A 25,612-nucleotide genomic window follows, 5' to 3' on the forward strand; every position below is an offset into this window, starting at 1 on the left:
CTGGGCACAAGTGTTAATGAGCTTACGTCACCCACTTTGCTAAGACGGATAAATTATGAGTTGGAAGACCGTATTGTGTAGGTAATTAATAATAAAATGCTTGTATGTATCTGGAACACCGAAGGTTGAGGTTGGGAAACGGCCCACATTCTGGGCCCGGCAGTTGGGTAGAATGCGTCATTTCGCAGATCTCAAAGTTACATTAGGACCCTATCACGTGGCGATAAGATTGATAACCAAGTCTCACCTGGGGTTGGGTCAGCATGGGACTTCAGCCGCCGATAAGCGATTGTTCCCCACCCTTTTTATCGATTCTGGGGACACGGCGGGGGGTGCTCCAGAACGTTCTTTTTCGATGACGCCGTCTCTCCGAACCGGCGACCTTTCGGACCTAGGTAATTACAACTTTTTCTCCACGGTTATACCAGCGCGTTGGCTCCAAGTACCGGCCGCCGCGGCTCTCATCCTGAGCTGCGTTCTTTTCTCTTCCTCACCTACTCCCGAAGAGACGGACCGGGCGACAATTGGTGGCGGCGACGGACTCTTCCGGTTCCGGCTCCCCCACGCGCGTGTGGAGACTGGGTTGCGCTTGAGGAAAGCGCCCTCGCGACGCCGGCATTGCATGCGATCGCACTGTCAAGGTACAAGAGGAGGGTCCGAGAATACCGAATTCGGAGATGGCTTCGTTTGGAGCGAACGGGCACACAGTGGGTGCTGGTCAGAACCATGACAGGTTGACCGAATCGCCGAGCGAGCCGGTCGAGATCACCGCCGTGCAGAAGATGCTGTCGGCGACGTCGGGAAGCTTGTTGACCGGTCTATTAGGTATGTGTCGGAGTTGCGCCAACCATTCCCGAGCTGAGAGTGCAGTGCTAACCACCTCTTCATTCTTCAGCAACACCTCTCGACGTGGTGCGCGTCCGCTGGCAATCTCAAGGAATCTCGCAACCATCCCCAACTCTCGACTTCACCAAGCTCGCCATGCCCGCCGCCACCACGCCGGGCGGGATGGCCTTCCGCCCCTCCGACCTCGGCGTGACGGCCTGCTGCCGCGAAGTCTTCTTCACCAACAACACCTCCGAGATCTGCGTTGTCGGCCCCCGGCCGCAGTTAACCGGCGGCGCCCCAATAAGCTGCGCCGTCGAGCAGACGCAACAACGCACCTTTACCTCCACCTTCGACGGCCTGCGCAAGATCGCGCGCAACGAAGGCGTGACCACGCTCTGGCGCGGCCTCTCGCCGACGCTGGTCATGGCCATCCCCGCCAACATCATCTACTTCACCGGTTACGAGTGGCTGCGCTCCAACAAGGCCAGCCCCATCTACCGAGGCGTGCGCGACGAGTACGCGCCCCTCGTGGCTGGGTCCGTCGCACGCATCCTGGCCGCCACCGCCGTCGGCCCCATCGAGCTGTTCCGCACCCGGCTGCAGGCCGCGCAGGGCGCGTCGAGCTCGAGCCACCTAGCCGACACCTTCCGCGGAGTCAAGGAGATGGTCTCGGTGCACGGGTACCGTGCACTGTGGCGGGGGCTGACGCTGACGCTGTGGCGCGACGTGCCCTTCTCGGGCATGTACTGGTGGGGATACGAGACCATCCGGGGACGGCTCACCGACGCGCGGGAACGGGCTCGGGGCGGCAGGCGCGATCTGGATTTGGAGAAGGACATGGAGCGGGACGACAGGAGGGCGGCGCGGGCCAGGCGGCGGTCGCAGAGCCGGAGCCGGGAGAACCATGCAGACACGTTCACCGATAGCTTCATTGCCGGCGCTCTGTCGGGCGGGTTTGCGAGCGTGGCGACGATGCCGTTCGACGTTGGCAAGACGAGGACGCAGGTCTTCCGCGATGGAAACTCCGCCTCCTCCTCCCCTTCTTCTTCAGCAGCAGCGGCGAATGCTGCGCCCGAAGAAAGGAGCATGGCGCGATTGCTATGGCATATCTTCCGGACCGAAGGCATCCCGGGCTTGTTCAGGGGCTGGATCCCGCGCACGCTCCGGGTCGCGCCGGCGTGCGCCATCATGATCAGCAGCTACGAGGTGGGCAAGCGCGTGTTCAGGGGCGTCAATGAGCGAGCGCTCGCTGAGAAGAAGGCAAAGGCGGCGGCGGCCATGGCACGGGTGCATGATGAGCATGACGGGCCTGAGCCTGAGCCGTGATTTCAGGCCACGGCGAAGGTCGTCTTTTTGCAGCTTTCTCACCCGCGTCCGACCCATTGGAACTCTTTAGCCACCGCCGAGTACGTGCTTGGGCTGCGAAGAGTTCATCCAAGCGAGGGTACTCAACAGACCTTTGTCAAGGCAGTGCACAACTTCCCGGGATCCTCCACATCTTCTGCCTCTATAGAAATCCGGCAAGAAGGAGCATCTGCTGTACGTCCAGGAACGCCTCGCCACGGACCACAAGTTGGGGAAGGCCTGGCCTACATGTGAAGTCACGGAATCACCCACCTACGCAACAACTTATTGGCGCCGAATAAAGATCCTGCAGCAGTAGACGAGCAAGGTACTTCCAGCTGATGGGCGTCGGTGCCTGTGCAAGGAGAAGAAGCAGGTGTTACTGGGCGGAAAGTGTATTGTACAAAGAACATGAAGGGCGTTAGCTCGACTTTTCGCCCCTTCCTTCTTTTCTCTCTCCCCCCCTGTACTACCACGATAGCGTTCCGGACTTCTCCCTGTACCGAAGCCTTCCTATTTTGTGTTTTCCTTTTCTATCTTCCCGGCGTTCAGGTAGCATGTTTGGGGTTTGTCATTTCTTCCTATTTAAAAAGCGGAGCGGCTCAGTTTTTTTTCTCTGTAAAACAAGACGGTCAAACAAAGCCGGCTCGCAACGAGCCGCAAGCATTTGGGCAGGAGGGAACGAAATAGTGCATGATGAGCGGAAACTCTCGACTCTTTAAGACGGCGGCGGGAAACCTGCAAAAGGAAGCAAAGCAAGCAAGCAACTTCAGGATGCATTTAGATGGGGGGGCTCGTGTTTAGATGTTGGCGGCTGTACGGTACACCTTGGGCACTGTAGGACATATCTCATCGGATGGTTGTCGGTGGGTTGTATGAAATATAATGAAGGATACATACACGTTAGATCGATCCATTTGGATCTACACAATGCTCGTTGCATCTTGCTTGATGCGAGCCCTCTTCGGTCTCCCGCTTGCACCGATGAACGTGTAAAGCAGTGAGACCCTGTGAAAGAAGAGACGGGATACTCGGCCTTAACTACATACTGGTATTCGGGTTGATTAGGAGCATTATACCTCGTGATACGGTCGTTAAGTGAAATGTCAACAGACTCTAATATTCTCCAGCTGATATGACTCTTCTATCGGGAGCAATCCGACATACAGACGATGCTCATAGACAGGTCACATTACCGCAGACCAACCACTTTTTGCCAAAGCAAAGGAGAGAGATATCTCATTGTACTGCTCAGCTAAGTTCGCAAACTTTCCTAGTGGTATAGTGGTATCATCGGGGGAGAAGGCGAAATACGGAAAAAGAAAAAAATGACAAGATGGGAAGCAGGTCTTAAAATTGCAAATCCAGCCCATCTGTTGGGAGGCGTGAAGAATGAATTAAACCCCAAAGAAGGGCTTATTACGAGTGTCGCATGTGTCGCCTTCGAAATCTTCAATCGATCCACCGGGTGAAGAAAAGGGGTTCAAGCTGCCCCACCGAAAAGAGAGAAACGAAAAGTGCCTGGTCCGATAGGCACGGCGAGAAAGCATTACGGTTTCTGTTTTGATGTTTTCGTTCACACCTCTGGTTTCTTCCAGCAACCAGATCAAAGGCGAGAGTGAGCACCATTAGGGCCGTGACTGGTACTAGTAGTAAGCGCATCGGCCTCTAACGACGGAACGGCGGCGGCGGCGGCCGAGCGCCTGGCCGAGCGCCTGGTCCGCCCATTCCCTCGGCGCCGCTAGTGAGTTCCGCCACTCTCGCCTTGATGCGGGCAACACGGGACTCGATGGCTGAACACCATGTTAGTTGGGACCTGGCAAACGAGTCAACCATTGAATTCGACTTACTCTCTTCGCTGCTGTCATCTGTGATCAGGCTTCCCGAAACTCTGGCCTGCACGGCTTGGCGCTGCGCAGCCCGCTCGGCAGCGTTCTTGCGGATCTGCGCCCACCTGTCCTGAGGGTCGATGGCACGAGCCACAGGCGCCGGGGGCGGTGCTGCTTCCTCTTCAGCAGGTTCCGGCACCGGTGGTGACGGGATCCGAGGCGAGTGTCTGGCAATTGGGGGAGGCGTGGCGTCGTCATCATCCTCCGAATCGTCTTCGGGAACGAATGCAGGCTGGTCGACGAGCGGGCCTTGGTCGAAGCGCGAGAACTCAGTCTTCGCCTCAGCAGCATCTGCCGTGCTCACAGGCGAGACCTCTTCAGCAGCAGGGGAATCAGGAACGGGTTCGGATTCCGTGGGAGCCTGTGGAGCAGGGGAAGCCGGCGCGGGAACTGGCACGCGTACAGGGATGGGCTGAGGCTTCTGCGGGACAACAGGCTCCTGCTTTGGCGGCGCGGGCATGGGCTGCTCCTGCTGCGTCGCCTTCTGCGGAACAGCAGGCGCAGGAGATTTCTGATCAGCGGCAACGAACGCTCTGAGCTGCTCGGCGGCGTTGTCAGGGACCTTGGAGCCCCTGTTTTTGCGGCTGAACAGCTTCTTCAAGCCACTGCTACCGCCCGTCTTGGCCATCTCCTTGTGAAGCTTCTTTGGCTTATTGCCCTCAGGGATCAGGTGAGGCTCGGGAGAAGCCATATTTTCCCGCGCCAACTCCAAACTTTCCCCTTCTTTCGATGGAGGCAAGGGGCTATGTACTCGTTCTGCCGGATGAATGTCGCTAGGTGCCTCGGGATCTCTCTCTTCCGGCTTCGGAGTCTGCGAGTTGGTTGTCTCGTCCTGTCGCGCGACCGAGGAAGAGTTCTCTGTCGCGACTGCGGGCGACGATGGCGTCTTGGGAGGCAGTTCCGGGCGACGTTCCTCCTCAGCTATGGGCGTGGCATGCCCGTTGGTCTGGGAAGCGACGCTCCCAGGACCACGGCCCGCATTGATGTTGGCAAGGTAGGCCTCGCGTATCGCCTCCTTGTCATATTTACTGGCCCATTTCACAGCTGGAGCTGCTTCGCCGAGGATGCTTGGCTGGAGAGTCAGAACACTGTTAGTCTTGTCGTTCAACCAGTCCGTATCCTTTCTTCCCCGCCGCTCCTGCACCTGCTGCTGCTGTATCTTCTGCTGTTCCTGCCTCTGAAGCTGAATTGCGGCAGCCTGGATCTTTGCTTGTTGATCAGGACCGATACTCGTCTTACTGAACCCCATCGTGGCGCTCGGTTTCAGGTGTCCGTCACTCTTCTCCAGAGCATGCTTTCCAGCGGTGGATTTCCTCCTATTAACCCCCTTGCCGCGACGGGTCCAGCTGAAAAAGCCCTTCTTCTCCGCGATATAAGCGCCTTCCTCAGGGTCAGGAGCTGCGCCTTTGACCATCTCCTCCATGACGAGCCAGCGGCCGGTCCGAATGATGGTCTCAACCACAGCGCAGCGCCCGAAGGCCGACTTCCTCTCCGGCGTCTCTTCAGGCCCCAAACTAGTCATCCACACCCACCAGAAGGCGTCGTCGAGATCAAACCGCACGATGCTTGCCAGCTCACCAGGTTCAAGGTGATGGTCACTCTCGAGTCTCGGCCTGTGAGACTGAGAGCTTCGCTGTCGAACGCCCGTATCGATCGGAGGGAGCACCTTGTCAGGTGGCAACAACACGTTCGGTGTCGCCCGGTCGTCGACGAAACCAGATGACAAGAAATCCGCCCAGGATGGAGTCGTTGGCCGTCCTAGATCGCCGTTTCCTGAGGCAGGCGTATTTCTTAGTCCTTGCTTCTGCCGCCGCAAAGCAAGGAGTGAATCCTCCTCCAGTTCATCTTCCTCGAGGGCGCTCGTGAAACCAATGTCCTCGAACCGAGACCATGATGCATCGCGGAGGCTCGTCGACACCTTTGAACTCGAAACTGCGTGCGACTGGTTCGCCGCGGAAATCGCCCTAAGAACCCTGCGGCACTCCTCAGTCAAAGCCTGTATGGGGTCGTCATATTCGGACCACTCCTTGAGCGCCTTGTCCTCGTCGCGGTACTGAAAATGGTTAGCCCTCCGCAGCAGGGCGAATGGCGTAGGCGACACCGTGTCGACAATCATGGCAACCCTGTTCGTCGATGTCTGCAATAGCGCCGGCCTCTGGGGCGGGTATTCGGTTTCCTGAAGGAGCTTCTGAAGAGACATGGGCAATAGTGAGATACCGCCAATGGTCGGCTCGGGTGCAAGCGACCTGAGATATGCAAAGAACAAATGGCTCGTGGCGTCGGCCGCACTGTCACAATTCCGTTAGCAAGAGAGTGGGCTCGCTATAACTAGGCACAAACTTGCCTGAGCCATGATCTATATGCCCCATCGAAGCCATTGCCCGTATCGTTGTGCTCGAACGCCCACCAGGCAGCCATGCGCGAAAGTTTGCGCCCTCCGAGTCCGTTCATTTTGCTGTGGGCGGCAACGGCCGACAGAAGATCAAAAAAGTCAAAGATGATCTTTGACCGAGACTCGTTGTCGACGCTAAGGGGGATGAAGGTTTTGAACGAGTCCCTGGCCATGTGCGAGTCTGCAATCCCGTCAGCTCGGTCCTGGTGCTCTCCGGTGCACCAGCCGGGTCTTACCTTGCTCTCCCACTTTGAAGAGCTCGTACGAGTCCCAGCCAACAACGCCGCCCTGAAGTCTGCTCCAGCACCATTTTATCACACCTGAGATGACCTGTTCCCGTCATCAGCATCCCAAATTTGGTCTGTAAGGCCGCGCAATTATCCAGTGCATCGTACCATTGGCTCCGTCATCCGCAACTCCTGAGCCAAGGCTTCTCCGCGAAGCACCTGACCGCCATCTTTGCCATCAAAAAAGTGTCGCACAAAAGTACGGACCGCGCTCGGATCGGAGGTCGGTCGAAAAGGGAGCAGTAGAAAGGGAATATCGAGAGCTGCGGGTGCGGTTAGCTTGCCGTTGAGGCACAGGACAGACATCCCGGGCCGGCAACCTTAGCTCGTGCTTAGGTGCAGGACAGGCGCAGCAAAAGCGGAAATTGATGTCATACCTCGGGCTTTGAGCTCCTCCGTGCAGCACCGAATTAGCTGCTGAACTTCCTCGGGCTCGACTGTCTTGCGGGTCCACGCGTCTTCCCATCGCGGTTTCTGCGGCTGTTGATCCGCAAGCTGGTCGGCGCCATTTTTCTTGGACTTGTCCCTGCCCTTGAGCCGGGAAAAGAGGCCGGGCATCGTGTTTTACAGCGCGTGTCTAGGACCGAGGCGCGTAATTTTGCCGTCGCAGATGTTCAGCACGATGATGTGGGATGAATAAGTGCTGCGGCCATGCGCTGCCGCGAGAGAGGAGAAAAGGAAAATATTTTGGCTGCGCGACCAAAGCTCGGTGCTGAAATCTGGGAACCTTGAACGATTGGGTCCTGGTCGTCGTGCGTGGTAGCGTCGCTTTGGTGCCGGTCCGGGGTCAAAGCGAAGTGCAGTGCAAGAGACAAGGGTCGATGGAGAAGATGTTGGGGGGGTATAGCGATCGTAGTCGAAGACAAGTAGATACGATAAAATGCAAAACTGGAGATCCAATGTCAGAAAAAGCGAGTAAAGGGAAGAAACTGTCCGTTCTCGTCGCAACAGTGGGCGTTGAGAGTTGAGACGCACCTCAGGGGTTCTATCACAGCCCGATTCGCGTGCCAGGAAATTGCCAGTACTCGCCTGAGCCGCCGCCAATTCAAGCTCAAGTCGCGCTTGGGCAGACTAGCCGCATAGAGTTACTTATTATCTTTAGTCCGTAGATGCCAGGCTAAATTAGTATTAGGTTTCTTTGCAGCCAGCAACAGCTATTAATGACTTGATGCAGCTCATTCAGGAACCAAGCACACCGGGTGTGGGCAGTACTTTTTTCGTTGAAATTGAAGGGTTACCCATGGCGTGACGCTGGTGCCCGTTAAATCCACATCCATCATCAAGACCGCAAGCTTTGCATTTTTATCTGGCCTTTGAAGGACGTAACTCTCAAGCTTCGGACCCGTATGAGCCCTTCTGGCCTGACGGCTGTGGAGCGCGGAGCGGGAAGGTATGGCGGACAGGGCGCCCTCTGTCTGGGGTTCCCCTCCCCAAGTAAAAATCATGCTCCGCAGCCCAGATCTGCCCAGCTGCGATCCGATATTTCAGCGCCCCTCCGAGATCCATCCGTGCCATCGAAGAGCGGCAGTGTTTTCTAGGGCGAGGCGGGCGAAGACCAAAGGGACGGCGATATTCTGTGCATGAGCATGCTGATGACCCTTCTTCAGACGATCCCAGCACGGCATGTGCATACATGAGTGTTGTCGCACCGGAACACTGACCTGCAGCAGATCAAATTTCACGAGCGCCACTTCAGGAGGCTTTTTCTTTGGTTTGTGCTTCAACAATATGGCTCCATCCCACCGTCCGCAGAGCGCCTTTCCCCCTTTCTTCTCTTTTTCCTGTAAAAAGCCCCATCAAAGGCAGCCATCCGATTTTCCATTGCTGCCCGCATTGGTCTACCTTAGTCAGTTGCCAACTCGCTCACCCCACGTCGTGCCCAAGCCCTATCACAATATCACAACCAGCAGGCAGCGGAGCCTATCAATTGGACCGACAAAGCCATTGGACGGAGGTTGACCAACCATGTCCGAAGATTGCTCCTGAACATCGGGTCTGAGTTGGCATGGCGGTCACGGATTGTCCAGTGGTGATGAGCTTGAAGACGCACGTTTTCAAGCATAGCTTGGGCGACCAACCAGCCTTGAACGCATGGCAATGTCTGCAACCCACGCAACATAGGAGCCCATCAAATCTCAGAGTTCGTTAAAAGACATCCGCGCGGACCATCGGGGCTCCCTGCATGCATCGGCATCAAAGGCGAGCTCTGACCTGCATGATAGGACCCCTGTGGGTGCTGCTGTGCGGATGCAGTCAATGCACAGAGCCCACTGTCACCTTACAGACATTTGGTCAGCCTCGCTCGGTGATACCCCAAAAGATGTTGGGGTCCCAATACGGCACTGATGAGATTGCAACCAGGCACAGCATTATCTGTGCTACTTGGTCTTCAATGTCAATTGGGTTGTATCGAGGTGTTGGGCACCTATGGATGACCTCCAGACCTCGATGAACGGGCCAGCGGGTCACACTTGGGGTTGTCGCCAAGATTCTTTTATTTCTGGCCTGCGTCCAAAGCCCAATCACGGCTTGTCTTCAAGCGGATCGCTTTCCCTTTTGGGTATCTACGATGACTTCGACGATTCTCAACTTTGCTGTGTTCAATCTTTTGTTTTCGTCTAGGTTTGAATCATCCGAATCAACTGACAACAGCGATGATAGTAGTGGCATGCCTAGAATAGACCATACAAGTTGCCGGAATGATGTCATCAACATCGGACATTGCTGGGTCCACACTGACTGCGCCTTGAACAGATTTCTGAAACACCAAGTGCGCTTCTTCGGCATAAAGCCTCACTCTCGCCGGGGACCAAGCAGCCTGCTGAACAGGGTCTAGGCTAACACATGGCAAGCACATGACTCGGAAGAAATGCGGGCCTAACGACAGATTCTATCCTTCCGAGGTGCCGGCCTTTCAGAGTCCGAGGACATCTGCATCCTAGGTAGCGATGTAGTCTAGGTATAGTGAAGGTCCCAAGGACCACGGACAAATGGCAATGAGAATAATTGCCTGGGTAACACGGCACTAACGAAGCTCTGATCTCTATTCCAACTCACTAATATTCCCATCCGGATGTTCTACATGGAGGAATGGCCAAGCATCATAGTGATTCATAGGGGACATGGCCCATCCCCTGAAGCGCAGGTGTCTTACTATACATGGGTCTACATATCATTAGGCGGTAGAATTGCTATGATACGGCTTGTTGAACAACCACTACAACCCTCAGGCCGAATCCAGCGGGACATCAGCCAACAACACCGGACCATACAAACTTGGAGCCAATGACAAACGTCTGAGAACCTCCTTCCTATCTGCCATTTGCGGCTCCTGACGAATGTTTCTTGAGAGCATGACATGTGCCCAATAACCCAGCTACCCAGGGCAGCTAGACCTTCGATAGGTACCAGACTTTGTATCCTAACCCGAGGACAACTCAGGCAAAGTACAGATCCCGTCGTCATTTCCAGTTGCTTTGTCATAATATTCCCAAACCAGGGGACAGCCGATCCTGTAAGTGTGATATCTCCGACAAAGTTTTCAGCGAGGCCCCTGGGGAAGACAGAAATAACCCCCAACAATAGCCTGGATGACAGACATGAGGCGTGCTCTGAATGAGATCGGCGTCAACGTGACACTGCGTCGTCCACAGGCGCGATGATACATGCCTCGGGGAAAATACAATCTCTTCCCATCGCTATCCGCATCCCACATTCAACCAATATCGCCATGAAAAGGGACACAACGCCGACCCTGCTCAAGCCTCGACCTCAGGTGCGGCATTCTCCTCCCCGTCCGCAGCCTCGGCCACCGCTTTCTGGCTCCGAGTCTTTCTCTTCTCCACCACCACGGCCTCCTTCTCCGCGGGGTTACTGTTCTCTCCAGGTGCAGCAGCAGCAGCAGAAGACGCAGCGGCCTTCACCCCAGCCTCAGCCTTAACCACAGCCTCCAGCATGTCCGCCGCATCACCATCCCCGAATTCCTCATCGTCTTCATTAAACCCCCTTTCCTCCTTCCCCTTCTTCTGCTCCTCCACCCCCTCTTTTTCCTTCTCTTCTTTTTTACCCTCCTCCTCTCCCTGCTCCTCATCAAACACACTCTCCCCCTCAACAAGCGCCCAATCCACCCTCCCGCCAGGGCCATACCGCTCCGCCAACCAGTCATTCGCCAGGCGAAAATGGCGACAGGTGAAATACCCGTTACTCGCGCTCAGCGGGGACGGGTGCACCGTCTTGAGCACGAGGTGGCGCTTGCCGTCGACGCGCAGCACGCGCTTGCCCGCGGGGGTGCCCCAGGCCATGAAGACGACGCCGCGGGTGCGCCGCGCGGCCACGAGGTCGATGCACTTCTGCGTGAAGCGCTCCCAGCCGCGGTTGGAGTGGCTGTTGGCCTCGTGGGCGCGCACCGTCAGGCACGTGTTGAGCATCAGCACCCCCCGGTCGGCCCAGGGGGTCAGCAGCCCGCCCTTGTTGGGCGGCGGGTTGAAGGACGGGTAGTCGTTCTTGAGGCAGATGTACATGTTCTTGAGCGAGGGCGGGGCGCGGGTCGGCGGGCGGACCGAGAAGGCGAGCCCGTGGGCTTGGTTGACGTTGTGGTACGGGTCTTGGCCGAGGATGACGACTTTTACCGTGTTGAAGGGCGTGTGGCGGGACCTGGGTGGGTTGATTTTACGTCGTTAGTTACCTAGGTACGGCACATTGCTGAAAAAAGGGGGCAATGGAACAAAAAAGCCTTACCAGCTGTAGACGTCCTCCGCCGGCGGGAACCACTTCCTCCCTGCGGCCGTCTCGCGGTTGAGGAATCTCTTGAGCTCGAGGAACTCCTTGGTGACGAGCTCGTCCTTGAGCAGGGCCAGCCAGCTATCGTGGAGGGTGTCAATCTCGAGCTGCAGCAGCTGCCGCTGCTCGGGAGTCAAGGAAGCGACCCATTGCGCCTTGTCGAACTTGGGACCTGCGGGTTCCGGGGCAGCACTTTTGTTCGCACTGCCGCCGGTGGATGATGGATTGGTGGCGCCGAAGAAGGACATGATGCTGCCCTGCTTGCTCTTTTTCGCCTCCGCGCCAGCCTGGGCGGCGGCCTTCCGCTTGAGCGTCGACATGTTATGGGTGAAAAGCGGTGAAGTGAGGTGGTGATGGAGTGGAGTCGAGGTTGGTGATGGAAGATGTAGCCGAATTACACGACTACAGAGCAGATGGCGGATGGGGAGGAAAGGTCGGGGAGGTACGACAACTAAGGATCTGAAAGGCGTAATTTTGAGGACAAACGGGCCTCGAAACCCGTAGGATATGGCTGAGATGAGAATCGCTCGTGATTACACCGAATTGGCGGCTACTAGTATCCGTAATACTTGGAAGTCCGCAAGTTGAGATGGAGGTGAAAAGAAAAGGCGACAATTGGACTGTCTCCCAAAATTCCACTGTCGGCAGGCGGGACGGAAGCGGAGATGAGCAGACAAGACAAAATCCTGCCCTGGCAAACAGAAAGGGCTGGCAGATATGCAGCTCAGACCTTGCAATGTTGCAAAAAGCCCTGTCCGGATGCCGGATGGCTGGCTGAGTTACAGGGCTACCTTTTTTAGCTGCTTTGAGAAAAGCGCGTTTCTGACGCGGATTTTGGCGTCATTTCATTACATGTACACAGGAGTGAGACAGGGATATGCAGGGGTTGAGCAAAGGCAGCTCAGCCCTGTAGTACATACTAGAGCATGTTCATTGTTGGGCCTTGAGAATCCAAGTAGAGCCGGCTCAGAGAGGTCTTTTACTCCCTACTGTGAAGTGAGAATTGAAGACGCTGAACCTATTAAAAGCTGCCAATGGCTTTGATTCTAATCTGTATGTACCCGACTTTGACTAGGGGCAACGGCAAGGTGAAATGCAAGGTGGAGCGCACCTGCGATTGGTGGGCCCCACGACTTGCAGTCGCGCGAAATCCCAGCCCTGCGCGACGTCATTGGCTCGCTCACCTGCACCCACTTAAACGCGCGGGCGGGTAGCCTTCCCGCGCTCTGCGCGTGCCCATGCTTCAGCTGAACAGATTCCAGTTCTGTGCATGCACGGGTCAGGGGCAGTTGCAGCGAGGAACGCGACTCAGTCGGACAATGACAGTGTCTTACTGCCCGAGGGGAAAGGGGATCAGCACAGGTCAGCACAATCCTTGGTATTAACGAATAATAATCCAGTATGCCAACCTCCCGTGACCCTCAATACACAAAAAACCCCGAACCGGCCCAGATAGGTTGGTAACGTGCCTTAGCCCAAGATATAATATACAACCCCGACTCTACTTCCTCACCCATCCACCATCCACTAGGTACGATACGACACTACCCTTTCCAAGTCAACCACGCAAAGAACCCCACCACCATCCATGCAACCCTCCACACGGTGGTCCACAACTCGGTAACCACCACCCCGACCGTCGATCTCGGTTGCCTGCTGGCGAGCCCCCTCCTCTTCCACGCAGCAGCCTTCCACTTGCCATTGTACCCGCCGTACATCATCTCCTCCTCCTCATTCTCGCTGGGTATCTCGATCCTTGGCGCAGCCCTCCCCACGCCCCATCTCCCGCCCCCACCGTACTTACTGCCATTGCCATGGCTCTTCCTCCTCCCGTGATGCCCCCCTCCCGAGGACCCAGATCTATGTAGACCACCACCCCCACCTTTGGGGTTGGGGCTCGGATTCCTCGCCTGCGCCGTCGCAATCCCGTTGGGCCTTGCGCCGAGAGGCATGTTGTAAGACGAGGCAGAGCCACTCCGATCGCGGGTGGTGCTATTCCCGTTGCTCAGACGATGGGACGCGGAGAAGCCGCGCGGCAGGGTATACTCCTCGTAGTCCTCCACCTTTGCCTTAAACTGGGGCAGGATGCTCCCGTTTCTCCTTTGCTGTTCGGGTCCAGAAGGATAAGACTCGGCGAGGTCGAGCGCGAACGGCTTCAACCCCAGGATCGGGACAAGGCAGGCGCGGACGGCCAGGACGATGACACACACCAGCGCGAAGCTGACGTAGCGCAGGTAGGTGGAGACCTGGCTCGGGAGGAGGCAGAGGTGCGTCTGGAGCGTGGGCTGGTGTTCGCCCGAGGTGAGCGGCTGGCCCGTGGCCGGGTCGATCGGGTTGTACAGGCTCATGAGCAGGAAGCCGGGCTTGGACACGCCCATGGCCATGCTGATGCTCTTGACTGTGATCTCGCGCACGTTGGCCTGCGCGGCCGAGTGGGTGACCTCGCAGTAGTCGTGGTCGTCGCCCGAGAAGGCGTGGACGACGTTTCCCACTTTCTGGATCAGCTCTTCCGAGTCCTTCTCGCCAAGCACGTTCTGGTACTGGTAGCCGCCGGAGACGGAGATGGCGTTGCGGTGGTCGGGGAGGACGGGGTCAGTCTGTCCCTTCGGCGGCTTCGTAGGTGGCCATCTTTCTCGCAATGGCCCACATGGTGTTCCAGGCGGTCGGTGAAGCGGGACGTGCGTTAGTAGAATGGTGGGCAGTTCCGGCGCGTTGCCGCCCCGACTTGATTTGTCGTCGGTCTTTCTGACTTTGCCCGCTTCCTCGACTTTGTGCGGGAGCTCGCTTTCTTGCCCCTCGCCGCGGAGGAGACGCAGCTCTCTATCAACCGCCTTCTGCTTTGTTTGCTTCACATCGTTTAGAAACCGCTCGACGGGCTCGTAGATAGGCCTGAGATCGTGCCGGCTGGCTTCGGCCGAGGACGCGGCACTCATCGACACGGTGTCGACGGACACGAACGTGTGGTTCCCGATAACGTCCACCCGGTTGCCCTCCCCAAAGTACGTCTCGAATCTGTTCCTCACCGACACCTTGATCTGGTCGCCAAACCCCAGGTCATGGTTGCCAGGCAGACTGGCAACCAGCTTCCTCCTTCTCCGTCCGGCCTCCTGCTCTGCTCCCGCCTTCACCCAGGGGTCCACGAAGATGCCGCCAAACCTGGCGTATTCCTCCAGCCAGTAAGACTCTCCATACTTCTTGTGCCACTTCTTCAGATACTTCTGTTCATGTTTCGGATGCGGCCCCCAAGCCGGGTCCTCAAACGACCCGTGCGCCGTCTTCCACTCTCTGCCGCCGTCAAACAGGTCCCCCAGGAAGAAGATGCTGTCGGGGTCGAGTCGCCACTGCAGCTGGTTGTACGATCGGCGGAGGTAGTTGTCAGTGATTCGCACTGTCAGTGAATTAAGCGGCCACGGGCGGCCGGGATACGAGTGAGCGTCGATCAGCTGCGGGTCGGCGACGAGCGCGACACGGTGGGGTTCGGCACCGGCGGGCTGTTATGTGACCATGGGCATTAGCATCTCTTCGTGTTGCACCGTTTTCCGTATTTTGTCATACCCATTTCTCCCAGTAACTCCAGTCGCAACTCTCGACCTTGGAGTGAAACACCCATCGCTCGCCCCAGAGCAGCACCACCACCCACACGGCCACGAGCAGGTGCGGAAAGCTCAGCAGACGATGGTAGGCCATGTTCTGACGCAGGCGATATACGGCAGTCCACATGGCAGCAAACACCACGCCGTGGCCGCGCTCACGCCAGAAACGGACCAGCGAACGGAAAGCCTGGGCAACGAGGGCGCGGAAGTCGTCGAGCAGCGAGGTTGAGTGGTCCGGATAGTACCGGGGAGGGTAGGCGAAGTCGCTCTTGCTGCTATACGGCCGAGCCATGGCGGATGCCCGGCGTAGCCATGCCCCGGGAGCTTCGCGGAATGGGGCAAGTCTCGTCGCGGTTCTGCAATAGCGATACCCGGAGCGTGCGGCTGAGGAGACTAAGATCACTATAATAAGGCCGCAGTGATGATACGGATTAATGCAGTCTCTTTCGTATCCAACTCTCGAAAAGCAAGCTTTAATGGAACGGGTTGGAAAAGGGGCTGAGGTTGGTAAAAGCTACAATCCGTCAAAAGATCGAATCGAGCATGAACCAGTCCACAGTGCGTCAGCCGAAAAGAGACCGCTGACAGGGGCGGGGGCCCTGCATTCTAGGCGCTGTGGGGCAGAGCTCAGCAGGCTGAGCAACCTCGACTGGGTCCGGGCCTGGCCTTTCTTTTTTCTTGGGTTCTGCAATCCAGGACGGGGCAATTGACGGCTGTCTGATATCGTAGCCCGATGGTCTGTATCAGACACTCCATTGCTATGGTCAGTTTCCAGTTCCTTGCACCTGCTGCTCCTGCATATACCAGCCGAAATCCCATCGGGTTCAGGGGAATTTGAGTGTGGAACGGAACTCCCGTCGATCCCCGCCTGTATTGACCGAATTCCCCGCACCGTTTCATGCACCGGCCCCGAATTCCGGGTCCCACCACCCCGGCAGAAACACGGAGTCGTCGGAACAAGAGAGCCGTCCGTCGCCGAGTTATGGGCACCACTGCATCACCATCGTTAGGGCCATGACCAAGAGCACTGTTACCTAAGCCCTTTAATACCGTCGCTCACGGCTAGCTCACACTCCCCTCCACCACAGCGCCCAAAGAGTGATCATATAAACGGTAGTCTGAGACATCCGGTAGACCGATCGCGAATCGAAACCCTCATGAACACTCCCCTCTCATGCTGGGATGTCACGCTCGGAAAGCAAGTCCTTATATAGAGAAACCTCTAAGCGGCAAGACGCCGAATACCGACGCTCGTCGCATTCTCATGTCACGGGTGCAAAGAATATACCCAGAAGCAAATATATACGAGCAAAGATGCAACCTCTCCCCCCGACCCCGTCCCCGGCCCCTCTCGTTTTCTCATCGAGTAGCTGTACCCAGCAACGGCTCCTCTCTAAAACACCCATGTGAAAGACTCCTTGACCTCAAACGGAACAGAGTACCTGCGTCAAGCAAAAAAACGATGTGTCAGCAAATGCCCATACCTCACTGCACCCAGCCAAGAAAAAAAGAAAAGGAAAAATAAAAACTCACTTCACATCCGCCGCCGAAGCAGCGACCAGAGCCCTATACGTCCCCTTCTCGGCAATCCACCTCCCGATACTCGTATCGTAGTACCCGACCGCATACTTATCCAGCCTCACCCTCAAATGCTTTGTCTCCCCGGCCTCCAACTCCACCTTCTCAAACGCGACAAGCTCCTTCTCCGGCCGCGGCAGTCGGCTCCTGGACTCGTGGCGCACGTAAACCTGCACCGTCTCGAACCCGGCGACTGGCCCGACGTTGCTGATGCCCACCACCAGCTCCACACTACTACTACTACCACCGTCGTCGTCGTCGTCCTGAGATGATAAGACGCGGGGGCTGAGCGACGGGCGGCCGTACTCGAACTGCGTGTAGGACAGGCCGTGGCCGAAGGGGAAGAGCGGCTGGACGCGCACGCGGTCGTAGTGTCGGTAGCCGATGTACAGGCCTTCGCCGTAGACGACCTCGTCGTTTTCGCCCGGCCAGTTGTGGTATGCGGGCGTGTCCTCCAGGCGGCGCGGGAAGGTGCACTAATAAACCCCGCGGGGAGGGGAGGTCAGCAGCGGTCTGGAAGGGGTGAAAACAGAGAAAAACGGGAGTTGTGTTGGGGGGAGAAGGGGGGAGAAGTGGGTGGGAGGACAGGCGGCAATTACCGGTAACTTCCCGCTCGGGTTCCTCAGACCAAAGAGGACGTCGGCGAGGGCATTACCGGCCTCCTGGCCCTGGTACCAGGCCTGCAGGATGGCGGGCACGCGGTCGGCCCAGGGCATGGTGACGGGCGAGCCTGACTGGTTGACGACGATGGTGCGGGGGTTGGCGCTGACCACAGCGTCGATGAGACGGTCCTGACTGCCGTCATACGGCAAGTCCATGGTCTGGCGGTCGTAGCCCTCGGACTCCCACTCGGCGTCCAGCCCGACGATCACCACGGCGACGTCGGCGGCCCTGGCGGCGTCGACGGCTTCCTGCAAGTAGTCGACCTGGTCCTCGGCCTTGAAGCCTATGCGGCAGCCGCCGTACTTGTGCGTCATGTTGAACTGCTTCTGCTTGGCCACGGGCCGCAGCTCGTTGGTCATCTCGACGCGCAGCTCCACGGGCCGGCCGGCGTGCATGTCCACGTCGACTAGGTAGTCGACGGACCCGTCGAACATGGCCTCGCCTTCCTCGGTCCAGTCCCAGAGATCCAGCGCCAGCTTGCCGTTGACGTAGAGCCGGCCCGGCCCGACCGACATGAAGGAGATGGTGTGCTTCCCCGACGTCGGGGGCGTCAGGTACGTCGTCACGATGGCCGACCACTCCGGCCCGACGTCCGCCAGCGGCGCCGAGTCCCAGAGGAAGAGGTCCGTGTTCGTCCTTTGCTGGACGACGACCGGCTGGCCCTCGAACTTGTCGCCCCTGAACCACTCGATCGACACGCCCTGCTTCCCCGTCTTGTTGGAGCAGTGCGGCGATGCCACCGGGAGCCACTTGTGGATGTGGCATCCCAGGCTGTAGGTGACGGGCTGCTGGGCGACCTTGCGGATGCTGTCCAGGGGCACGGTGTTGTAGTAGGGGTTGAGGCTGGCGCTGCCGCCGCCCCCAGCGATCGCCCTGTTGGCATTTGGCCCGATGACGGCCACCTTGGTCGTCGCGGGGTTGATGGGCAAGACGGAGCCCTCATTTTTCAGCAGTGTGAGCCCCTGCACACCGGCTTCGCGGATGAGGTTCCTCGTCTCCTCGTGGTCGTCTTCCCGCTCCTCCGCCTCCGGCGTCAGGTCGCCCCCTTTCGTCCGCTCCACGAGCGTGAGAACGTTCTCGGCTGCGCGGTCGATATCAGCCTCGGTGATCTTCCCGTCTTTCAGGGCCTCGAGCACCTTTTCGAACCGCCACTTGTTGGAGAAGGGAAACTCGATGTCCATCCCAGCCCTCAGCGATTCCGCCGTCGAGTTTGTACCCCCCCAGTCCGATAGGACGGTCCTTTTTGGTGGGGCATGTGGTCAGTTTCGTCGATCACCCCTCGCTTATTATCATTGCCAGCATTTTGGCTGCAGGTGTATTTTCGCCACTCACCCGTCGTACCCCCATTCGCCGCGGAGAATATCCCGGAGAATGTGCTTGTTCATGTCCATGTGCACACCGTTCACGCGGTTATACGAAGACATGAGCGCCCATGGCTTGGCCTCGCGCACCGCGATCTCGAACGGACGCAGGTACAGCTCGCGAAGTGGCCGCTCCGCGATGACCGAGTTGATTGTCACCCTATTTGTCTCCTGCTCATTGCCGGCGAAGTCTGTGTTTTTCACGAATCAGCATAAGGTACAATACAATACCCTCTCCTACAGCTCGTTCTCCCAACAGCCACTGACGTTTGATCGTGGCGGCTACGCCCTTTTCTTGCAGCCCCTTGATGTATTGCGCAGCCAGCTTGCCGGTCAGGAGCGGGTCCTCCGAGAAAGACTCGAAATTCCTCCCTCCCAACGGGTGCCTGTGCATGCAAACAGTCGGCGCGAGGAGAACGTCGGCTGACCGGGCCTTGACTTCCTGAGCCAAGTGCTGGCCAACTTGGTGGAGAAGGTCCTTGTTCCATGTTGCTGCCAGCGAGATGCCGCAGGGGAAAAGGGCGGCCTGTTCGTGTGGTCAGCAGGCTACCGACTACCCTGTTCCCGGATGCTGCTCACTTTAGTACCCCCGACGAAGATCCCCCCGCGAGCACCATTCGGCCCGTCACTCGTCTTGATGGCGGGGATGCCCTTGTCCGGGATCGCCTTCGTCCTCCAGAAGTCCGCGGCTGTCAATAGCGACACCTGTCGGATTGTCAATCCCCTTTGCGTCCCCGGAAAAGGGGGGTTTGTTAGTGAGAGCAGCGAACCTTTTCCTCCTGGGTCAGCGTGGCCAGCTTCTTTCTCGCCAGCAGTCTCGGGTCCTTCGGCGGCCCGCTCTCCTGGATTGGGCTGTCCGGCGGTGAGAACTCGGTGTCCGGGGTGGTGTTGGTGTCGATGCTTCCGACCGGCGACGCATTCGGGTCGATATCCTGCCCGAGTTCGACCTCTGACACTGGAACGAGTGCTGCCATTGTTGGATTCTCTGGTCTCCCCGGCTTATTACTGCGGGTACCAACGGGTGACAATGAGCTACTGTGACAACGCAGGTTCCAGGTTATATAAGTGGCCGGATGGGTTGTCAGGAATACGGCTTTCCTGGAAAGCGAAGACAAGGAGATCAACACACGCGGAAATCTATATAAGTCCAGCACTAGCCAACCACTGGGGCCTGCTCTTCCCGAACATTAACCGTGGGATACGGAGACGGCCCGGAGGGATGGGAATGTGGGCTCAGTGGGATGGAGAGCAAACAGAAGATAGGTTCTCCATTATCCCACGTCTCCTTCCTCAACAACCCATAACACCTTACGGTACGTTATCAGGCGCCCTCGGCAGGGATGCTTGAATGTGGGATGCAACATGGGAGAGTGGAACCAAAGACAGATCGGAGACCGGGGCCTTCTGTGAGTGATCAGAGGCAGCGCTGTGGTGTCACTTGACCACCTCTATCCGTCGTCCCTTTTTGATTAATACCCTCGGGTGCAAATAGCCATATCGGTAGGAACGGACCGTATGAGCGGTAGTATCGGCTGGACCCAGCTAGGCCGGATAACTCGCACCATTATTGCATAAAGCGCATGTTCCGGCAACCAAGTAGGGGAAATTCGTCCGCGTGGAGCGGGAACAGAGACTTGGGATGAGCACTCTCCAGCGACGAAACATCTCATTGACGGGAAACGGCGGGAAAGGGCCTGCTCGTCAGGACTTGCTTCCCAGCAGGCCGGCTAACCAAAACAAATCTAGCCTAGCCGCTTGGCCCCTGTTGATGAGGTGTGAGAGCAGGCTTGGCATCAAGAAGCCCTTCAATGCCTTAGGATGCTTCAAAGCAGGTCGTCAGGCGAAGGTAAGTTCCCTCACTGCCGCCCTCATCGGGTTCTCGAATGGTTCGAGCGTGAGTGCCTTGGACATGGCGTGGCAAAGTGTTTGCTGGGAGCCTAATCTCATCGTTCGAGTCCATGTAGGTACTTCAGTTTGTCGTTAGGGGGTACCTTGAGGGCCATAGACGGCAAGTGCTCGGTGAGCTTTCAGGGCAGTGCTGCCATATCTTTACATGAGCTAGTCTGAGCTAGTATAAGGGGAGAATCCACCATATAATGTCGATCAGCACGGCAGGATAGTCGGCAGAACGGCTCTGGTGTTGAGCCTCGAAGCCGGGGATATGACGAAACGGGACAGCAGGGCCAAGAGTTCGAATCAAGAAGCGAGGTTTTGCGAAAACTGGGGAACTGCTCCGTAATCGTGGATACGACACTATCGGAACTCGGCGAGGGTCTTTCCAGGAACGGGACTCCGGCCCGAGTTCCTTTGACAGAAAGAACTCCGGCAATGCGGATTGGTCGGCCGGACGGGTACGTACCTACTTTCCCTAGAACCTCACGCAAGGCGTGATTTGCGAGGACCTTGCCGCGGTTTTATACCACATATATCAGGGCTGTAATATGGGTGCATGTGATGGAGGACAACCGCCCGCAGTCAGGTACCTACATGCATAGGATAACGTTAGCGCCATGATAGAGAGACTCCGGGACTCGTTCACTGCCGAATCCAGTGTGCGCCGGGCGCTTGGCTGGGCTCACGAACCATCCATGTAACCACGACGAGGATGCTTGACCGGGGAAGCGCAGCAGCTGAAGCTTCCTTCACACCCGCCTTCGACGCCGTCGGCCGATGCAGTCATGCAACCTCCTTCCGAGCGTTCCTGGCACACGCCGGTACGCAGTAGGGCCGACCTCGACGTGGAGCCTCATCTCAGCCCCAAGCGGACGACTCTGCTACGGAAAATCTGCGCAATTCGGATCCATCAACTTTGCAAAGATAACGCGCTCCTGCGCATCAACGCATCGTTTATCGAAGAGATTTTGAGCCAGTTGAAGGTGGAACGGCGGCGGTTGAACGTCGGTCAAAATGTCCTTTCCGGGCCCATTAAAAAGGAGCAAACGGCCGTGAACCCGATGCCCTGGTCGGAGAGCCGGATCTGCAGGCCTGTTCTTGGCAGGGCGGATGTTTTCGTGGAAACATTGTATGTATCAGTTCACTCCCTTACATGATGTCTTGTGGCGGTGCAACTTCGGTTCCGGGCTCCGTCGCCTTGTTGATGCCGGTGATATGTTTTGCTTGTGAAACCGTTCGAAGTGCTCTGAACAAATCGGAGAAATCCATGGCACAAGCTTCCTGTGCGCCTTCCGCAGCGCCATTCGGAAACAATTGGGAAGGTGCAGCAAGTCAAATGACCCCACCCAAGCCACGTTTCGTTCCTGGCTCCATTTTTCACTGCATTCCATGTGCACCCTCCGTTACCAGAGTTGGATCGAACCCGATTGCTGCATGAGAGTTTCGTTACACCGCATCAGTAAGTCACAGGGAACAACACGAGACTGAGAGAACTGACATCCATGCTCTGTCAATCTACCGTGGTAGAGATGCTCAAAGACATTCACTACTTAATAATTGCCTATAGTATGTAGCTTTTTATGCTCTCCGTTTCTAACTAGCAACGAGCCCTCGACATAGACCGTTGGCAGCTCAGATTCATACAACTTCCGACGTCGATACATCCGAGCACAACCACGGTCCCGGTCGCCTCGTGCTCTTCTCCTCCTGGCTCCTTATGTCGGCTACCCTGGTGTCGGCTGAGATGCGCGGGACTCCTGCAGTCGCATTCCGAACCGAGCCAGCGTCTCCCAAAGGTACCGTCCTTCACTCACACCGTGCCGCCAAACCCGCCGCACCATCTCCGGATGATACAACGTCCAAGAGAGCCTCACCCGGCCAAGCCTTCTCTCCCCTGGTCACATGGCCGTGCTAACACGCCTAATGGAGTGAGACCTCCCGCCCGAGGCAAGAAAACTGGATAGGCGAGGCTGCACAGCGGTGGGCGGAGGATGACCTGCAATATAACTCCGTCTCTTGTCAACTAACATACATCCCATACAGCATGGCCCCTTCGAGCTGTCTGTTAAACATAGGCGGGATTTTATTCCGCCGTCATCTGGAAGTGGGGGTCATTCAACGGGGAGCACTATCGTCTCTGCTACTGCGGTATGTGCGTCCGTACGGAGTACATGCTGTGCCTTCGCGCTTGCTACGCGAGACCTCGCATCAACTTCCCTCTAAGACACCCGTCTTCCTGACGTTCCAGGCCGACTAAATCGTACGGGCACCGACGTTACTCCTTCCGAGATACGAGGGTCATGTTACCGTGACATCCACGGGTTGTTCAGGGCGTGATATTAGCCAGACCGGGTCGTCAACACTGACGGGTCTTCTGATTCCAGTGGGCTGGCGCCCTACGGCTGCGGCTTCATGACGCCTCTTTAATGGCGAGAGCGCCCTTCCAAGCTTATCACAGACGCGGTTTCGGTTTGGAAACATCCGGCCTGCACGCCTTGTCGTCGGTCCATCAGTAACGTTACGGCCTCGACTGTGCCAGCAGCAGCCGCCAGCACGGATTGTATTGTACGTCGACTGCGTCCTACACCCCCACGCCAGCACCTCATCTCCCCATCAAATGGCGGAAAGGCGTGCCGATGAAGCATCACCCACCACGATCGGGTCGGGAGTCTACGCCCAGCGTACTGACCGACGACTGCAAGTGCCGGCGGTCGCGAACTCGCTAGCTCTCTGCAGGACCGCCAGCGTGATTGCCTGCATGCATCCGGGCGGCTCATGGCGTATTTAGGCTCTGCAGCACTGCCGCCGGGTATCACGCCTCCCTGCAGTGTGTGCATCCAGCATAGTGCTCTGCAACAGGGCGGCTCATGTCCCCGGTAAAGCGTTGGCTGATCCCGAATGAAGCCCATGTCCAGTTTGCCATCAGCGCGGCGTACTCAGCACGGACCTTGGAGGTCCCGTCCTAATGACCTGATCTAATCTGATAGACTGGGCTAGGTATGACATCCGTGTGATCTTTGAATTGGCAATGAACGTTTGAGGATTCCTTCATAGCGTGTGGTATCAAGTTGCTGTTAATGACTTGGAAAGAGATTGGTAACTTCGTTATGGAAGAAATGAAACCAATCCAGAGGAACGTAGGCCCGTTGGTCGCTATGTCCAAATTCTTGGACGATCATCTGCGGCCTAGGAGCCGAAGCGCACCCCCCGGCTGCATGCTGGACCACAGCCGCATCTATAGACTACTCGCATCTATAGACTACTATCAAATCGGTTGTAGAAACGTACCATGAACTCACCCTTCGTGTACCGTAGTTTCAAGAACAAAGTAATCGATGGCCATTGCTGAGGCAGATGTCGTCTCCTGTCAAGCCCTCATCAGCCTGATCAAACTCCCCTAGCCTCCCCTATAGGTGATGTGGCTCAGGTTCATCACCGCTTACTCTGCTCTCCGGCTATTACTTAGTCGGCAACGAGAATAAGGTAGTTAGCACGCAATTATATCTCTTCGCAGATCCCCCGGATCAATCTGATGGCACATCTTGCCCATCACTCGATTTCTAACACCAGTCCAACAACTCGAGAAACTGTCCATATACCGTTCAGGGATTAGTCAGTCTCACTCTCGGACTTCAGACTTGTCTACTACTGGCGGATACAAGTGCCAGTGACAGAGCACTAAGACGCCGTGACAGTTATGATAGACTATTATGATATTCGCACACCTCTTCCGGTGCATAACATTCATGGGATCGAGCCAAGCAAAGAACGCCGTCGGATGAGCTCCCGAATACGTCCTTCTCCAATATCTCGAACAGCCAAAGCATCTGTCGCTGTTGAAGGCCACATCATGAGAGGTTGCCTGATGTTGTCAACAGATAGCAGTCATTATTTGACGCTCAATATCAGGTATCCTCCACCGAATGTCTGATACATACGACCATACCTGGTAGAAAACTCGGGATCCCGTCCGCTCTCCCATAGATAAGCTACCAAGGGTCAGACCAGTAGTTGGGTCGGTGACGACCAGCGAATCCCTGATGTTGTATGTTTTGGTTGATTTTTTTGGTGTTGATTTTTCCCCAAGCCGTTCTCCTGTTTATTCTTGGAGGACTGAGCAAATTAACAGCGTAAATTGGTCCCACGCCATGATACGATGCCGCCTAGCCTTTTCCCTTTTCATTGTCCGAAAGGATAACAGATTCAGCATGGAGGCAGTCGACGAGGTCTACATTGACTCCATTCCAAAGCTGTGTTTATATCAGGCATTAACTCGCGGCACAATGCAAGGAGCCGAGAACAGCCGTGATGCTTAATTCTTGACCCACAAAAGCCACTGTTAACCAATCATAGCCCTGCCAGCATTTTATTCCGAACCACATCCATTTCCCTCAACCCCGAACGTGACCGACATCGTCAACCGTTGAGCCTCGCTCCCACCGGAGGCCACCCATGAATCCGCTCTCCTGAGCCCGCAACAACAACGATGAACCGGCACGCCATCCGGACCGCCCTCGGGCGCGTCGGACCGGCAACTACAACAACAATAACAACAACAACACGAACATCCCGCTGCCTCGCCAACGGAAGCACACCCACCCCGATCTCCTTCTTCACGTCCCGCGCCGGAGGAGGAGGAGGAGGACGCGACGACAGCCACAGCGACGCAGTGAAGCGAATCGTCCAGCTATCCGAGCAGCGGCCGACCAACAGTTCTTCTTCGACCACATCAGAATCAGGCTCGACAACGACACAAAGATCGGGGTCGGGCCCCGCCCGCTCACAGAGAGGCGTCGACGCCCGCTCGCTGCGCGTCGCGCCCTCCGCCGCCAGCGCCTCCTCTGCGCCCAAGGTCCTCAACCTGCGCAGCCTCCGCGGTCGCGGGTCTGGGCTGCGCAATCGGTTATCGCTGAATGCCCGCGCCGCCGCCGCGCCGGGAGAAGCAGGCGGGCCGGGTAATGTGGCGTTTGGTCGGCCAGGGCTGAGCGGTGCGCGGATGGGATTT

General features: G+C 57.0%; 7 protein-coding genes across 7 annotated transcripts; 3 read left to right on the plus strand and 4 right to left on the minus strand.

Annotated features, from left to right (window-relative positions):
* The first annotated feature begins 365 nt into the window (after nucleotides 1-365).
* Nucleotides 366-2,369, plus strand: B0T15DRAFT_44747 (mitochondrial carrier domain-containing protein). The gene is made up of 2 exons (XM_062865951.1): nucleotides 366-825; nucleotides 896-2,369. The coding sequence occupies exons 1-2, from the start codon at nucleotides 678-680 to the stop codon at nucleotides 2,152-2,154; spliced, it is 1,407 nt and encodes a 468-aa protein (XP_062726430.1). The 5' UTR covers nucleotides 366-677; the 3' UTR covers nucleotides 2,155-2,369.
* Nucleotides 2,370-3,692: 1,323 nt separating this feature from the next.
* On the minus strand, nucleotides 3,693-7,412 carry B0T15DRAFT_44732 (uncharacterized protein). Its single transcript, XM_062865950.1, has 6 exons — nucleotides 7,118-7,412; nucleotides 6,849-7,003; nucleotides 6,690-6,783; nucleotides 6,406-6,634; nucleotides 4,023-6,349; nucleotides 3,693-3,965 (listed from the first exon to the last, which is right to left on the minus strand). The coding sequence occupies exons 1-6, from the start codon at nucleotides 7,296-7,298 to the stop codon at nucleotides 3,841-3,843; spliced, it is 3,111 nt and encodes a 1,036-aa protein (XP_062726431.1). The 5' UTR covers nucleotides 7,299-7,412; the 3' UTR covers nucleotides 3,693-3,840.
* Nucleotides 7,413-8,810: 1,398 nt separating this feature from the next.
* On the plus strand, nucleotides 8,811-9,233 carry B0T15DRAFT_44780 (uncharacterized protein). The gene has a single exon (XM_062865953.1). It carries the CDS (start codon nucleotides 8,923-8,925, stop codon nucleotides 9,190-9,192), a length of 270 nt encoding a protein of 89 aa, XP_062726432.1. The 5' UTR covers nucleotides 8,811-8,922; the 3' UTR covers nucleotides 9,193-9,233.
* A 1,127-nt stretch (nucleotides 9,234-10,360) lies between these two features.
* On the minus strand, nucleotides 10,361-11,973 carry B0T15DRAFT_44777 (uracil-DNA glycosylase-like protein). The gene is made up of 2 exons (XM_062865952.1): nucleotides 11,478-11,973; nucleotides 10,361-11,393 (listed from the first exon to the last, which is right to left on the minus strand). Exons 1-2 carry the CDS (start codon nucleotides 11,837-11,839, stop codon nucleotides 10,499-10,501), a joined length of 1,257 nt encoding a protein of 418 aa, XP_062726433.1. The 5' UTR covers nucleotides 11,840-11,973; the 3' UTR covers nucleotides 10,361-10,498.
* A 1,046-nt stretch (nucleotides 11,974-13,019) lies between these two features.
* B0T15DRAFT_44788 (calcineurin-like phosphoesterase-domain-containing protein) lies at nucleotides 13,020-15,571 on the minus strand. Its single transcript, XM_062865954.1, has 2 exons — nucleotides 15,075-15,571; nucleotides 13,020-15,010 (listed from the first exon to the last, which is right to left on the minus strand). The coding sequence occupies exons 1-2, from the start codon at nucleotides 15,402-15,404 to the stop codon at nucleotides 13,064-13,066; spliced, it is 2,277 nt and encodes a 758-aa protein (XP_062726434.1). The 5' UTR covers nucleotides 15,405-15,571; the 3' UTR covers nucleotides 13,020-13,063.
* Nucleotides 15,572-16,505: 934 nt separating this feature from the next.
* On the minus strand, nucleotides 16,506-19,688 carry B0T15DRAFT_387330 (glycoside hydrolase superfamily; the record flags this gene model as incomplete). Its single annotated transcript, XM_062864379.1, has 7 exons — nucleotides 16,506-16,554; nucleotides 16,646-17,166; nucleotides 17,290-18,592; nucleotides 18,686-18,905; nucleotides 18,982-19,240; nucleotides 19,294-19,419; nucleotides 19,485-19,688. 7 exons carry the CDS (start codon nucleotides 19,686-19,688, stop codon nucleotides 16,506-16,508), a joined length of 2,682 nt encoding a protein of 893 aa, XP_062726435.1.
* A 388-nt stretch (nucleotides 19,689-20,076) lies between these two features.
* Nucleotides 20,077-22,350, plus strand: B0T15DRAFT_507303 (uncharacterized protein; the record flags this gene model as incomplete). Its single annotated transcript, XM_062867638.1, has 7 exons — nucleotides 20,077-20,120; nucleotides 20,461-20,560; nucleotides 20,679-20,733; nucleotides 20,822-21,065; nucleotides 21,147-21,193; nucleotides 21,319-21,736; nucleotides 22,239-22,350. The coding sequence occupies 7 exons, from the start codon at nucleotides 20,077-20,079 to the stop codon at nucleotides 22,348-22,350; spliced, it is 1,020 nt and encodes a 339-aa protein (XP_062726436.1).
* Nucleotides 22,351-25,612: the final 3,262 nt, after the last annotated feature.

The sequence above is a fragment of the Chaetomium strumarium genome, assembly GCF_033439665.1.
Source record: "Chaetomium strumarium strain CBS 333.67 chromosome Unknown B0T15scaffold_1, whole genome shotgun sequence".
Lineage (NCBI taxonomy): Eukaryota > Fungi > Ascomycota > Sordariomycetes > Sordariales > Chaetomiaceae > Chaetomium > Chaetomium strumarium.